The sequence below is a fragment of the Hipposideros armiger genome, unplaced genomic scaffold (genome assembly GCF_001890085.2).
Source record: "Hipposideros armiger isolate ML-2016 unplaced genomic scaffold, ASM189008v1 scaffold_24, whole genome shotgun sequence".
In the NCBI taxonomy this organism is placed as follows: domain Eukaryota; kingdom Metazoa; phylum Chordata; class Mammalia; order Chiroptera; family Hipposideridae; genus Hipposideros; species Hipposideros armiger.
In genome coordinates, this window is record NW_017731374.1 from 6034536 (window position 1) to 6050412 (window position 15877).

At 46.1% G+C, this 15877-nt stretch overlaps 1 protein-coding gene across 1 annotated transcript; it reads right to left on the minus strand.

The window, feature by feature from the left end:
- Positions 1-1117: 1117 nt before the first annotated feature.
- Positions 1118-7657, minus strand: RNF183 (ring finger protein 183). The gene is made up of 2 exons (XM_019635803.1): positions 7597-7657; positions 1118-2206 (listed from the first exon to the last, which is right to left on the minus strand). The coding sequence occupies exon 2, from the start codon at positions 2181-2183 to the stop codon at positions 1608-1610; it is 576 nt and encodes a 191-aa protein (XP_019491348.1). The 5' UTR covers positions 2184-2206; positions 7597-7657; the 3' UTR covers positions 1118-1607.
- Between the last annotated feature and the right edge of the window lie 8220 nt (positions 7658-15877).

Genomic DNA, 15877 nt, shown 5'->3' on the forward strand with positions numbered 1-15877 from the left:
TAGACAAGGTAGCTGATGGAGTCTTCTAGAGCAGCAGGCCCCAGTGCAGAGGTAAGTGTTCCTTCCCGAGCTCCCCCGCAGCTCCTCTTCCTGGTCCTCATGGCTCTGAGAACATGGTGAGCTCATTGCCTAACTTACTACCACAAGATTAAGAGCAAGGATGTGTTAAGAAATGAAGTCAGTGGGGAGAGCCTGAGTCCCAGCTTTAGTGTAATTATCTTTGATGGCGCAAATGGAAAGGTAGGTGCTAGTCCCCTGGCAGGATACATAAGTGACTTTCCAATTTTGTAATGGGACAACTTTTTCTTCACGTCTTTTAGACAGTTTGGTTTTACTAAACGTGAAATACATGTCTTGGCTATTTGGGAATATCTTGTACATTTTAAGATCCCTAAGAATTTATAGAAGCTAGTTCCACTAAACTCAAAATGTTACTTGGAGCAAATAAAACCAACTCTATTTTCGGCCTCTGAAAGCTTATTCTACAAATAAAAAAATTCAAAATGTTACCTGTTTGTAAATGTAATGGTGTTTTAACCAGTTTGAGATTGTTTTAGAGCCCTGGGTCACCAGGCAATATTAAAACTGGAGAAACAGAATCAGGGTTTTCAACACTGAAGAGGTGAAAACTTGTCAAGCAGCGGCCTGAGCATCCAAATTCGACCTAGTTTTCTTTGATTCCTGGACTCATGTAAAATGAGAACCAGAGTCCCCTGCCTGCATGGCCTGGGATGGGAGCTAAGGTTTTTACTCTATCCAGGGTTTCTGCCTTAACTTCTTGAGGCCAGAATTTCAGTGCTTGGAGGCGGGAAGTCAGCTCCACCCTGCACTGTCTTCTCATCAGGACCTCTGCACCTACCAGGAGGAATAAAAACCTTTTCCTCCAAATCCCAGATTTATTCTACTCCACTGACCTTGCCTTTCACCTTTAAACTTTCAGACGCTTAATACTCCATAAACTGCATACCTACAAGAGGTTGTCTTGTACCCAAAGCAGCTGAAAGAGCATGCCCTCCCTGCTGGTAAGGGCTGTCTGCCACCCCTGGAGACTCCTACCTTTCCCTTCCTCTAGTTCTGACACAGCACCAGCCAAATAAACGATTGAATGAGTAAGTGATCATTTTTACTAGAACTGGTGACAACACATCGAAAGAAAAAGCTGCAAGGGGAAGGAAGGCACGTGTGCTCACAGAATTGAAACTCACTTTCCAAATTTTTTAGCAACGCGAACAACTCAAAAAATGCGAACCAAGTTCAAAAGCTCCAGTGAGAAATGCAGCCTGCTATTTGGGCTAGTCAGCTTCCTGGAGACTTGTCCAGTCCTTTGACACAACTTGCTATGGAGCTCTGTAATCACAGATCTGCTTCTCTACCCTTCTGTGACCCTGTGGTTCTCACCCAGAGGTCTCTTCACATCTTCTCCCAGCCCTTTCGCTTTCAGAGCTTCTCATTATAGTAGGATCTGTTCCCAGAAGCAAACACATGAACTAACTGACCCGTGGAGTGTAAAAATGAATACTACAAAGGAAAACGACCCCACGAGGTGCTGCAGTCCCCGTGCCCAGCAGCAGCTGAGAAAGTCTTTGTTCCTTGTCTGGGACAGATGCTCACCCCATACCCCAAAGGAACTGCTTGGTCCAAAAGATGGAGAAGATGAGCAACAGAGTGATGCTGAGGATGACAGCCATCAGGTAGGCAAATATTCGGAACTGAGGGTTACGGAAACAGTCCCTTAGAGAGTAGTGGCTGGAGATGGGAACGGGCAGAGGCGTGCTGGTAGGGGCCGTGGCCTGGGGGTCGTCAGTCTGGCTCTCAGGCTCAGGACCTAGGTCCAGCGTGTAGACCCGGGGCTGGCGCAGGAAGTAACAGCTCTTGGGTTGGTCCTTGAGACAGAGCTGATGACCTTCCAGGATGACGTGGTGGGGCTCCAGGCGGAGCAGGGTGAGCATGGCAGTATCTGTGGGCAAGTCAGTGACAGGCTGCCCAGAGGCCAGCACAGTGGGCTGGCGACAGAGGGGGCACAGCAGTCGGCGCCGGGCTGGAGTCACCAGGCTGAGGTGGGCCAGGCATTCCACGCAGAAGGAGTGGCAGCAGTCCAGCACTTTGGGGGTGTGGAACGTGTTGTTGAAGGGGTTCCAGCAGACAGGGCACTCAGGCTCCGAGCCCTGCTGCTTCTCGGCCATCCTCAGACCAGACGCCAGGAGGCCTGGCAGAGAGGGAAGAGAAGCAAAGGAACACTCATTAAGCTCCGTTAAAAGGGGTTATCGGGCCGGCCGAGTGGCGCGATGGTTAAGAGCTGGCTTGGGACGCCAGAGGGCCCCGGTTCGGATCCCACATATGAGGGCCAGTGACACTGCCCTCTACAGCTAAGATGCTGAACAACAGCTCAACCTGGAGCTGGGCTGCCATGAGGCGCCGGCGATGGCGTGGGCTGCACCCCCTGCTGCAGTGGGTTGCCATGGGCTACCGTGTGTAGCCAGCAGCCAGTGTGAGCAGCCAGCAGCCGCCGTGAGCAGCTGTCCAGAAGCCGGCGACTGATATGCCTCGCCAGGGAAGAGCGCAATGATGGTGCCAACTTGGGCCAGTGAAGCAACGTCCTCCACAACTAGACTGAAGAACAAAAGGACAGCAACTTGTCTGTTCCCCTTCCCCCAATTCCCCAATAAAATAAACATCCCCCCAATTCCCCAATAAAATAAATCTTTTAAAAAAAGGTGTTATCACCCACATTTCACTGATGAAGAAAACTTAGGTTCAAAAGGATGAAGCAATCTGTTCCAGATCACCCAGTCCTAAGCCATAGTTAAGACGGGTGCTCCTGCAGTATCCCCTCTCTCGGGGTGAAGGCCAGAGCCAGCCCACTGGAAGAGACCAGTACCCCAGCTTTGGAAATGGATAAAAGTGCTCCTTATGCTCCATGTGATTGCCCTTGGCTTCTGGGACTCCAGGAAGAGGGAGGGGAGTCAGTGGTTTGTGCTAGAGGGCAGCGATTTCCTTCCCTGCTGTGCAAATCCCTGACTAGTGCAGAGATGGGTTTGTGAATTCCCTGGTCTGTCCGTCCTCTGGGAACAAATGCCGGGCCCTCTTTCCCTTGTCCCTTTGGGCTACAGGGCCAGCCCTCCAGAGCCCATTTGCCCAGTCTTTGTGCAGGGCACTGCATTCGCCTGCAAGGGGGCCCCTTGACCTGGAAGCTTGGACAGACTCCCCTGCCCGAGTCCCCAAGATCAGCCCTTCCAGAGCCTCCTCCCACTATTCCATCTCCTCCAGCTCCTCCCTCCCTTTGTCCTGGAAAACCCCCAGGGCACCCACCTGGGCTTCGCTGGCTGGAGTGTGGTCAGCAGACTACCCTGAAGGGCCTGAGGCTCCAAGTCTTTCCCTCTCCTGAATCCACAAAGCTTTGGGAGGCTGCCTTCTCGCCACCAACCCTGGGGCCCATCTCCATGGCAGCAAAGGCAGCACCTGGAGCTGCCAGGTGGCCCAGGCTGCAGCCTCTAGAGCGCACCTGCCTGCAATAAAGACCAGAGAGCTGCCCAGGTGGTGGTGGGGTGGGGAGGTGGGGGCCAGAGTTCCCCTAGGGCTTGGCATACAACCAAGGAAGCTAAGTATGTGGGCGGCCCCTTCAGGACCTGGGATCACTGGCTGGAAAGGTAGAGGCGGCCATTTCCTTTTTCTAGATTGTGGAGAGGGTAAGGAGCCTTCTGGGCTTCCTGTCTCCTGGGCCCTCATTCTTTTCTAACATGGCTGAAACCTCCTTCTCGCACAAAGGGGCTGCCTGCCCTGCACTTCAGATTCACCCACTACACTGCCTAAAATCTCAGCTGTCAGAGGCAGCAAGTCCTCTCCCGGCCCCTTCTGATCAATTTCATGTGCCCAGGAAGCTGCAGCCAGAACACAGCCAGCCGTTCCGGCAGGCACTGAGCACTGAGATCTTAGAGTCCAAGAGCTGGCCACCCCACCACCCTTGGGGATTCAAAAGGGGAGTCAGGAAGAAGGAAGGCTCCAGCCCTAAGTCCCCATTTCAACAAGAAACACGTAGCTTTTCCCATGTTGATTATTTGAATAGATTGAAGAGTTGAACTGCTGAGGGGGAAAAAAAAGTTAAAAAAACACTCCTCTGTCCTAACCACACACTTTGCAGATGGAAGGCAAGAAGTGACTCTCACCCAAGGTCACCCAGCGAGTGACACTGGGACTTCCAGTTCACCACCATGTGCCATCAGAAAGGCAGAACACTCATCCATTCAGTTACCTGCTGGGTGTGTCTTATTAACTAGACAGTGTTTGTATTTTCTCAGGAGATTCCTCATGGCCATAGGTCTCTTGTGGTGGGAATCCAGGAACTGCAGGGGGCGCTTGGGGGCCGTGAACCTCCCTTGTGCCCCTGCTATGCCGTTATCTACCCTGACGGAGTTGATACCTGAAGCAAAACCTGCTTGCACTCTCTCATGCATGGCTGCCTGGTTTTCTCCTAGACCTGTTACTGCTCCGTATAGGGAAGAGGAAATGAAGACCCGCAGAAAGAGCATGGCACAGCTCTGACCAAAGATGGGATAGTTTACCAAGGATCCTTACCAACAAACGCCTTCTGTGGACGAGTCGTCCATTCTATTGTACAAACGGTTACTGAGTTACTGAGTGCTCGCTATATGCCAGGTGCTGTGTGAGGCACGGGCCAATAATGGTGAACAAAATGGACATGGTCTTTGACCTCATGGTCTTTAAAGTCTAGCGAGGGAAAGAGGCATTTAATGACTAATGGGCACTAAATAAATACATAAGTTTAATAAACGCTATAAAAGACAAAAAAGGAAAATGGGCTTGTGGGGCGAGGGGATGGATGGCTGCTTCAGATGAGAGCACCAGGGAAGGTTTTTCCAAAGAGGTGACATGAACGCTGAGACGAAGGATGAGAAGAGCCTGGCAGTGCAGAGTGGAGGAAGGTCGAGGGAACACCACGTACCAAAGCCCTAAGGTGAGAAAAGTTCTGCCAAATTGAGGACCTGAAATGAGGCCAGAGTGACTGAGGTGTAACCAGTGGAGCTGGGGTGGGGAAGTGGCTCAGGATGAAGCCAGAGAGGGAGGAAGCAGGCCCTGGAAGCTGGGGAATGCATCTGGATTTATTCTAGAGGGGTAAGGAGGTTTGGTGGGGGAGAGGGCGACCTGATCCTATTTGCATTTCATTCCACTGCAGAGCAGAGAAAAGATTGAAGGGACACAGTGGAAAGAGAAGTCCAGCGGTGGGACTCAGCAGGGCTCCAGGCTGGGATGTGGGTTGGGTGCCTGAGTAGGTCAGGCGATGGCAGAGAAGATCAAAGGCATGAGGTAAATGATATCTTTGGAGAGAGAATCAAAGTCACTTCCCAGGGCCGGCCAAGTGGCTCAGTTGGTTAAGAGTTGGCTTAAGAACGCGAGTTCTGAGCAACAGGGCCACCGGTTCGATTCCCACATGGGCCAGTGATGCTGCGCCCGAGCTGAGCTATCGCTGAGCTGCCAACAGGTGGTAGGATGACTCAGCTGGTATAACAAGATTGCCTGTTCAATGGTGGGCTACGCCCACCCGCAACTAAGACTGAACTCGGCACCCTGAGCTGAGCTGCCACCCGGATGGCTCAGTGGAGAGAGCGTGCACTCTTAACAACAAGGCTGCTGGTTCAACTCCATCATGGGATGGTGGCTACGCCCACCTGCAACTAAGATTGAACACAGCACCTTGAGCTTAGAGGCCACGAGCTGCCGACGGGAAGCCAGATGGCGACTGGCAGCCTCCACAACGAAGATTGAAGAACAACAACTTGGCTTGTCCCCTTTCCCAATTCCCCAACACTGTTCCCCGCCCCCAATTCCCCAATAAAATCTTTAATAAAAAAAAAAAAAAACACTTCCCAAGAAACTGGACAGCATAGATTCTGGAACCATGCTGTCAGGACTCGTGACTTCAAACCCACTGCTTACTAGGGCCGTGATTCCAGTTGAATTGCTTAACCTCTCTGTGCCTCATTTTCTTCTGGAAAGAAAGCTAGAAGTAGTACATTAGAGGGTAAAGGTCTTAGACAGAGCCTGGCACCTAGTAACAACCATATATGAGGCGGTTGGTATTATCACTGTAAATGGATTTGAGTGAGAGGAAGGGTCAAGGCCAACTTAGAGGCTATAAAATATTCTCTGCACTTAGCTTTGAGGAGCCCCTGAGTTCCAGAAGCAGACCTTGAGTGCTTAATCAAAAGCCCTAAAATGTACATAGCCTTGATTCAGCAATTCCCCCACTGGGAATCTATCCCATGGAAATAATAAGGAGCTGTGTGAGATTCGATTACAGAGCTACTCATCAGAGCACCGCTCTATGGTGAAGAATTGAAAACTACCTAATTAACAGAAGGACATTGATTAAATAAAATCTACCCCATCCATATGAAGAGACATTCTACAGCCTTTAAAATGATGTGATAAAGCATCTATTCATATGGAAATACATTCATGATATGTTATTAAGTGCAAAGAACCAGTAATAAAACCATATTGGAATATAACTCAATTTTCCAATATATATGCGCAATGGAAAAAATTTCTGGAATAATAAAAACCAAAATGTCAACAATGGTTACCTCTGGGGATAAGGTTATAGGTGTTTGTGATTTTTTTTTTTAAATGATCTTATCTGAAAATTCTAACTTGACTACGGTAAGCTTGTATTACTTCTCTTAAGGATCTCCTCTTTCCCCGAAAGCCCACCCACGTTTTCGTTTTCTGGAAGGATGATCACGGTTGCATCAGCACCTTAGCCCTTATCTGCTGTGTTGCCCTCAGGCATCCACTGTTGTTTCAGGATCCGCTGGTCAGACTCCAGCCTCTCCAGGAGAGACTCTAGTGGAGTATCCACCCACCACTCACCCCCAAGCCAAGACATCTCAGCTACAGCAAGTCCTACACAGAACCCCAAAGGCATCGCCTCTGTCTATGACCAAGTCAGTTTGCCAGATATTGTCTCTAGCATCCCCCCAACATTGTCAGCCTCGAGAGAGAGCATTTTATAGCACATCACAGTTTACAGAGAGCCCCAGTCCTTGCTAGGGTCTGAGTGTGGCAACTCACACATAGATGGTATGATTGTTTTCCATTTTACAATGTTTTTTTCCATTTGCAGAAGGCCATTTGGTTCTTTCGAACCGCCCTGTGAAGGAAGCAGGATGGGGAGGAGAAAGTGTGCAGGCTTTGGAGCCGAATGTATTTGCTGTGAAGTCTTGGACTAATGGCTTAACCTCTCTGAGCTTCATTTTCCTGTGTCAAATAAGCTAATAATCCCACTTTCCAGGGTTACTGTGAGGAAGGGATAATGTCTAGAATGCTCCCAGCAAGGCACAGCAGGCACTGAAATACCTAGTTAGCTTGATATTTTATACCCATATTATAGATGAGGAAACCAAGGCTCAGAATGGTGCAATGACTTGCCCAAAGCTTCAGAGCTAAAGAATGGCTGAACTTGAATGATCCCAGGAGCCCTGCCTCCCAGGCCAGTGTTCACCTAGACCGCGCTGCCGCTTGGGACTCCAGGGCCCTGTGCCCCAGCCCTCCAAGACCCCTCCCTCCCTGGCTCCTTACCTGCTCCCTCAGAGCCTCCAGCTTCCTCCTCCTCCTTTCCCGAGTGCAGGCCTGCAGCTTGTGCTCTGACTTCTGGACTGGTTTCCAGTTAGTTGTGGGCGGGTCTCATTTGCATGCGTTTTCAGGCAGCTCCTGGCCAGCTCTCTCTATCTTAGGTTCTCCTCTTTCTTCTGATGACTTTGGACTGCCTGTGCTCACAGGGGCACATTCTGGAAGTTTTGGTTTCATCTCCCTCCTATGAGTCACTCTTGCTTTTTCTCAAAGGGGGGTTGAAGGCCACTCATCTTGCAGGCCTCTGTTCTGTATGGGGTTGGTCGACTGCCATTTCTGATTGCACTTGGCCCCCTATGTGCTGATGGCCTTGACAGGAAGATGGGGTATCTCTGGCACCACTTCTGCTGTTTAGCTCAGGTAGACACGTCCCTACTCTGAGCCCCTACCACCAAAATGCAAAGGACTCTTGCAAAATACTATGAAGAAAGCAAATAGAAGAAAGCAAATAGTCCAACAGAGAGGCAGCCAGGGAGAGGAATTGAAGCATAGCGCGAAGAGCCTGGGTTCTTAGTCAAATCAGACTTCTAGGTCAGAGTCAAGTTCTTGCTCAGAATCCAGACTCTACTTGCTAGTGTTGTGTATAGGCTTAACATGATTTCAAACCCACTAATTTATCCCTTAAGTGAAGTTGTTTTAATCCACTTGTTAGTGACAAAGAAAAAAATTGCTTTTGTTACAAGAATGAAATAAGTCATGCCAAGATGTCATCTTCCTACATCTGCTGTTGATTAGCAATCACGTCAGCTGACAGGCCCTGCTGGGGGCTGGCTTATCGATAAGTACATGGGAGAAGCAACCGTGGCAAGGGGACAGTTAGACTATAAATACTGAGAGTTTGTGAGGACTATTTGATACTTTTGGTTTGGGCAAGGGAACTCTCCTCTAACCCTAAAAACTCTGCGAAGACCCTTGGGGCATTCGCTCCCATCTTGGCAAGGCATTCCTGGAAGACTGATGATAAAGACTGTGATGATAAACAGAGCAGGGGTCCAGGAAAGAGATCAGCCTGCCCACCAACACTGGCATCTTTGTTCCCTAGCAACGTGCTTTAGCCACAGGGAACTTTTGTTCTGGCAGCTGGAAATCAGCTCTTTGGTTGGTCACTGACTCTCCTACTTGTATAAAATGGTACACCTATTAAATTTGGACTTTATTCCTTCACCTACCCCTTGCCTGGAACAATAGTGTGATTAATCTGTCATTTTTTGGGAGTATGTTATTTCTTTATTCAGCTTAAGAGATATCCTGTATGCTATTGGCTTATGAAGTTATAATTCCCACAGTGAATCTGTGCTGAATAAATTGCTGGCAAAGACAGAAACCAGTCTGCGTATAACTTTTACTGCCTTCCTCAAACAAAACAAAACAATTAGCACGCCTATATAACGAGGTCTCCATAAAAACTCAAAAGGATGGGGTTCAGAGAGCTTCCGGGTTGATGAACACATGGCAGTGTCAGGAGAACGCCGTGGGTGGAGAGGGCATGGCGGTTCCGCGCCTCTTCCCACGTACCCGCCCTGGGTGTCTCTTCCACCTGGCTGTCCTTCTGTATCCTTTATAATAAGCTGGTAAACATAAATAAATGTTTCTCTGAGTTCTGGGAGCTACTCTAGCAAATTAATCAAGCCCAAGGAGGGAGTGGTGGGGACCTCTGATCTCAGCCAGTGGGTCAGAAGCACAGGTGACACCCTGCACTTGCAATTGGTGTCTGAAGTGTGTGGGGGGAAGAGGCAGTCTTGTGAAACTGAACCCTTAACCTGTGGGGTCTGATGCCATCTCCAGGCAGGTTGTGTCAAAATTGAGTTAAATTGTAGGACGCCCCGTTGGTGTTGAAGGATTACTTGGTGGTGTCGAAAATTACACACACCTTGGAATTGGTGTCAGAATCAGAATATGCCTATATCTTTTGTTAGGATGTTCATCGCAGTTTTATTTTAACCGCATATGACTGAAAAAAATGTAAAAGCTCAACTGTAGCACATCCATTAAGTGGCAAACTACATAGTCATTTAAACTGATGTATAGAAGAATTTTTATTGACTTGCGAAAATGTCACAATAGATTGTAAATGGGGGGATGCAGTTTACAAAATGGTATATGTAGTATGGGGCAGATGTTGTAAAACAAGACTGAAAGGCCATGAAGCAAATGTTACAGCAGTTATCTCTGGGTGTTGGGCTTACTGGTGTTGCCATTTTCTTCTTATCTATATTTTCTAAATTTCCATTAATACTCATAAATATGTACTACTTTTGTAGTAGGAAAATTTACTTGGAAAGTATGTAAATCTGAGTTTCTGCAACCAGGAAATCCAGAACTTGAAAAGAAAAGCAGGGTGTATAAGAAATCAGTCAGGGCATTGCAAGCATTGGTATAAAAATAAAATAAACCTGGCCCTTTCCGGGTCACTAATTGTCTAGTGAGCAAATGCATTATCATCCTGTCTGTGGGTGATGGGGGCTAGGGAGTACCTTGCAAACAGTGGAAAATTTTTCTGGGAAGATACCCAGAAGAGACAGTGGGTCATCTAAGGAATTTGAGAGTTGAATTAATTTAGTTCATGCTTGGGGGCTGAGATCAGACAGCCAAAAAAGCACCTCATCTAAGCAGTACCCTGGAACCGGGTGAGTAAAGAGTCATGAGGCTTGGTGGAGCCTAGCCAAGGTCTGGAGTGGAGGGGCAGGGTAGTTGAACCCATCTGGGGCGGAAGAGGCAGCCGAAGTCAGTGGAGGATGGAGAAAAGGCCATGAGGAGTCAGGTTTTGGTCAGGTGATGATCAATGTTTTAGCAAGCACTCCCTCCAAGGGCAAGGGGCAACTCTCCCTGTGGGGCACCACACTCCTTACTCAGAACCTTGTTTTAGGCCTTTCCAGAGTGAAGGACGGTCCCAGCAGCACAGGCATCACCTGGAGAGTATTAGGTGTGCAGAACCTCAGGCCCACCACTCCAGGCCCACAGAGTCAGAATTTGCATTTTTACAAGATCCCTAGAAGATGTGGAAACACATTAAAATGTGAAGAGCACTTATAGTTATCAAAACAGCATGGTACTGGCATAAAACAGACTCATAGATCAATGGAACAGAATAGAGAACCCAGAAATAAACCCACGCCTATATGGTCATTTAATTTACGACAAAGGAGGCGTGAATATACAGTGGGATAAAGACAGTCTATTCAATAAATGGTGCTGAGAAAGCTGGACAGATAAATGCAAAAACAATAAACAAAAAACTAGACCACCTTCTTACACCATATACAAGAATAAACTCAAAATGGATCAAAAAGACTTAAATGTAAGACCCAAAACCGTAAAACTGCTAAAGAAAACATAGGCAGTAAACTCTCTAACATTGCTCTTAGTGATATTTTTTCTGATCTATTTCCTTGGGCAAGGGAAACAAAAAAAGAAAGTAAACAAATGGGATTACATCAAACTAAAAACTTTTCGTACAACAAAAGAAACCATCAACAAAACAAAAAGACAGATTACTGAATGGGAGAAGATATTCACCAATGATACATTTGATAAGGGGTTAAAATAAAAAATTTATAAAGAACTCATACAACGCAACACCAAAAAAACCAAACAATCCAATTAAAAAATGGGCAGAGGACCTGAATAAACATTTCTCCAAGAGGACATACACATGACCAATAGACATATGAAAAGATGCTCAACGTCACTAATCATCAGAGAAATGCAAATTAAAACCACAATGAGATACTACCTCACTCCTGTTAGAATGGCTGTCATCAATACATCAACTAACATGTGTTGACAAGGATGCAGAGAAAAGGGAATACTTATACACTGTTGGTGGGATTGCAAATTGGTGCAGCACTATGGAAAGCAGTTTGGAGGTTCCTCAAAAAATTAAAAATAGAACTACCTTATGATCCAGCAATTCCTCCTGGGTATTTACCCAAAGAAATCCAAAACACATATTCGAAAAGATACATACAGCCCTATGTTCACTGAAGCGCTATTTACAATAGTCAAGATATGGAAACAACTGAAATGCCCATCAATAGACGACTGGATACAGAAACTGTGGTAGATTATACAATGGAATATTACCCTGCCATAAAAAAGAATGAAATCTTACCATTTGTGACAACATGAATGGACCTAGAGGGTATTATGCTAAGTGAAATAAGTCAGGCTGAGAAAGATAAATGCCATATGATTTCACTTACATGTTGAATCTAAAGAATAAAATAAACAAAACAGAAACAGACTCATAGATTCAGAGAACAAACTGATGGTTGCCAGATGGGAGAGGGGCTTGGGGACTGGGTGAGAAAAAGTGAAGGGATTAAGAAATAAAATTGGTAGTACAAAATAGGGGGATGTAAAGTACAACATAGAGAATATAGTCAATAATGTTGCAATAACTATGTATAGTGCCAGGTAGGTACTAGTCTAATTGGGCAGATCACTGCATAAATTGTATAAATGTCTAATCATTATGCTGTACACCTGAAACTAATATAAAATAATATTGAATGTCAACTGTAACTGAAAAGTAAATAACTTTTTTTTTAAAGATTTTATTGGGGAATTGGGGGAAGGCAACAGTGTTGGGGAATTGGGGAAGGGTAACAGACAAGTTGCTGTCCTTTTGTTCTTCACTCTAGTTGTGGAGGATGTCGCTTCATTGGCCCATGTTTGTATTATCATTGTGCTCTTCCCAGGTGAGGCAGTTGCTTGCTGGCCATTGGAAGGCCGCTCACGGCGGCTTACGGCAGCTCACGAAAGCTCATGCCCACTGCCGGCCAGCCCCACTGCAGCCTATGCTGTTGCCGGTGACTCACGGCAGCCCAGCTCCAGGTCGAGCTGTTGTTCACCATCTTAGCTGTAGAGGGCGCAGCGTCACTGGCCCTCATGTGGGATCCGAACCAGGGCCCTGCTGCTCAGAGCTGACATCCTAAGCCAACTCCTAACCAATGTACCACTCGGCTGGCCCGTAAATAACTTTTTTTAAATGTGAGGAGCACCGATTTAGGAGAAATGGCCCCAGTATATGTTCCTTGACTCATCCTGATTACATCTGTCTTCAGGTTCAAAAACAGTTCCCAAGGACCTGACACCAGGAAGAAGAGACCCAGACAGGGCCGGATGCATCCCAACCTGGGAGTGGGCTCCCTCTGCATCTGTTTTAGGTGGCATCTGAATTTATTTCCAAGGCCACAATCCCTCATGTGAAAAATCTTGGGGCCAGGTGGGTTTCAGAATTTTTCATATTTTAGGAAGGTAGTTTGCATTTACTATATATTAAGTGACTCTCCCAGTGGGATCTGGGGCAGCACCCTGTAATCAAACACATGAATATTCTGCAATTTATTATAAATATTAACACCAAAAAGAATAAACGCCATAAAGTCAGGCCAATTTTGGCACCAAATTCAGTGAAAATAATTTCTCTGCAGAATGTAAGCATTTTAGAATTGTGGATAAGAGTGAGGAACTATTTTATTTGTAGAAGGTGTCAATTGAATAAAGTTAGAAACACTGATGTGGTACTATTTCCTAGCCCTTGTTCACCTCAGACTTAGCAAAAAGTAACTACAAGATCTAGATATTCTTTCAAATATAAAATAGTTCCACCACGTCACGGTGGCAGTAATTAACCCTCAGAAGGTCCTGGGTGTGAATTGATCCAGGCACAACCAGGGGAGTCATCACACTTATTCTGAAGCCTTTCTCCATGCGAGCCCTGCCAGGAAATTAGTGGCCAAGTGTTGGCTGAAGGCTGTTTATACAAGGAAGGTCCAAGGGTTTCTGTGACGATCTCAAAGGCCGTCTCCAAACGCCAGGAGAGACAGCTCCTGGGTCAGGATCCTTCTCTGCTCTTGCAATGCTCAGCTGGCAACACTGGCAAGAGCCCTCTCACAGGGCTTTCAGAGTGTCAAAATCAGGACGCAGACACCTCCCTCCTCTCTGGGTCTGCAGGGTCTTTCCGTTCTTCCTGGGGCCTCAGGCTCTCTTACTCTTCTCTTCTCTTATGGCCACACTCTCTCATCTGTGCTCCTCTCTGTATCTGTATAGCTTCCTTTCTCTCATGGGAGTTTATTACTTAACCTTTATTGTAATACATGTCCAATATAGAAACATTAGGGAACTCAAAGGAATATAATAATCAATGACACCCACTATTCTAAGGGCTGCTATATCTGAATTTTACAACTTATCCCTGATGGCATCTCAACTCTAAGGGTATGTGCAATCATCATCATCTCTATTTTACAGTGAGGACACCGAGACACAAAGAGATTAAGGTACTTGCCCAAGGTCACTGGGCTAGAAAGTGGCAGACTGGGATGTGAACCAGGCAGCCTGGTGCTAGAGACCAAAAGGCACACTGCCACCTATAAGGAGAATATAAACTCGCCCAAAATCCTACATGCTGAGATAACCGCCGACACAGTTGGATGATAGCCTCTCAGTCTTTTATTTATACGTACAGTATTTTAAATACAAAAAAAATTTTTTCACAAATTGTTTAAAAAATGTCACACTCTATGTAGTTTTGTAGCTTTTTCCCACTTATTTTTCTACATCGTAAAATAGTCTTCTACAACCTTATCTTCAAAATGAAAGTAGTCTTCTATGCTGTGCACCTGAAACTAATATTGAATGTGAACTGTAATTGAAAACAAAATTTAATGAAAGTAGTTTTGTTTTTTTATTGTAAAGGTGCTAAAGGAAACAAATCTATGTCTGTGCTTGTGTGTGCATAAAATGTCTCTGAAAGCATATACTAGATGCTGACAACACCGGTTACCTCTGGAGGGAGCCAGATAGAGGCCGACGTGGGTGAGCGGGAGACGACTGGATTACCTTCTGACTATGTGAACGCATTATCTATTTCAACAATAAGTAAGTTTTAAAAATGAAACTGATTCATCCTCATGGCAAAAAAAAAAATACAGAAAGGCATAAAATAGAAAATAAATTGATCTTTCAAGTTAATACCCAGAGAAAACACTGTTAACATTTTGGCTCTACTTCTTCCAGATCTTTATCTATGAACGTATAGACATATGTGCAGATGTATTTTTACCAGAATGAGACAATGCTGCATGGTGCTGTTTTGCTACCTGTGTTTTTCACTTAGGGTGAGTTAAGGACAGCATTCTGTGTAGCTTCATTTTAAATGTCTGCATGGTTATTAGTCATGTGAAACTGGCCGGTTTCCAAAAGGCTATTTCCGGCTGGACTGAGAGAGTCCAGCCTGTGGACATGCGGTGCTAGCTGACACCCATCTCTGTCACCCCAAATCACGGCTTTTCAATTTGCTGTGTGCAAAATCTTGAATAAGCAGGACGCTGTGTTCCAGACCCTGGGGAGATAACATCTGGGAATGAGTTGGACGCTCCTTGTGTTTGTGGTGTTTAAGCTATGTCACTTATTCCATAGGTACAAATACGTCCTATCTGCCCTCTCCCGTCAGCTTCTGTACCCACCAGCACCAGGACAATGCCACTGAAAGTAGAGGGCTTTGGTGGGAAGAGCCAGTCTCCATATCCAAAGACCTGGGCTCTCATCTGGGCTCTGCCACATGCTGTGTGACCTTTGGCAAGTCACCTTCCTTCTCTGTAGAAGTAATAATCTCCACACTGCCTCTTTTATAGTGTTTTCTTATTGGAAGACTCAGATGAAATCATGATTGTGAAAGTAGCAGGTAAAATATAGAGCACTGTGTACATATAAGGTTTTATTGTTCCATTCTGGCCTTTTAACCAGAAGTGTCAGGAAGAAAGATAGGCATCAAAACCAGTTGGTCCAGCTTCTTTCTGATGTTGCCTCATGGTTAACACTTCCCTAGTACGTGCTCATCTTTAAAACTGAGGGTTGCAAAGTTTAAGAGCACACAGTTTCAGCAAGAAACCACTGAAAGTCTGTGAATTCTCCTGCCAGCAGGTGGGACTGTGACTTGGGACAACCTTTTTGGAAAAGAGGTGGTATCTGCTAAAGCTGATCATGCAAGTTATGTGACAGCCCCGAGAGGCCTCCACTAGTTACGTAATGAACTCAAATGCATGCATGCGTCACCATATGACGTATTAGTAGAATGTTCATAGCAGCACTGTTTGTAAGAGCCCCAAACTAGAAGCTAGACCATCAGTAGTTAAATGGGTAAATTATAATATTGTGTCACATTAGAATACCATGCAGCAATGAGAAGGGATGATATTCAACTACATGCAACAGTATGAATCGA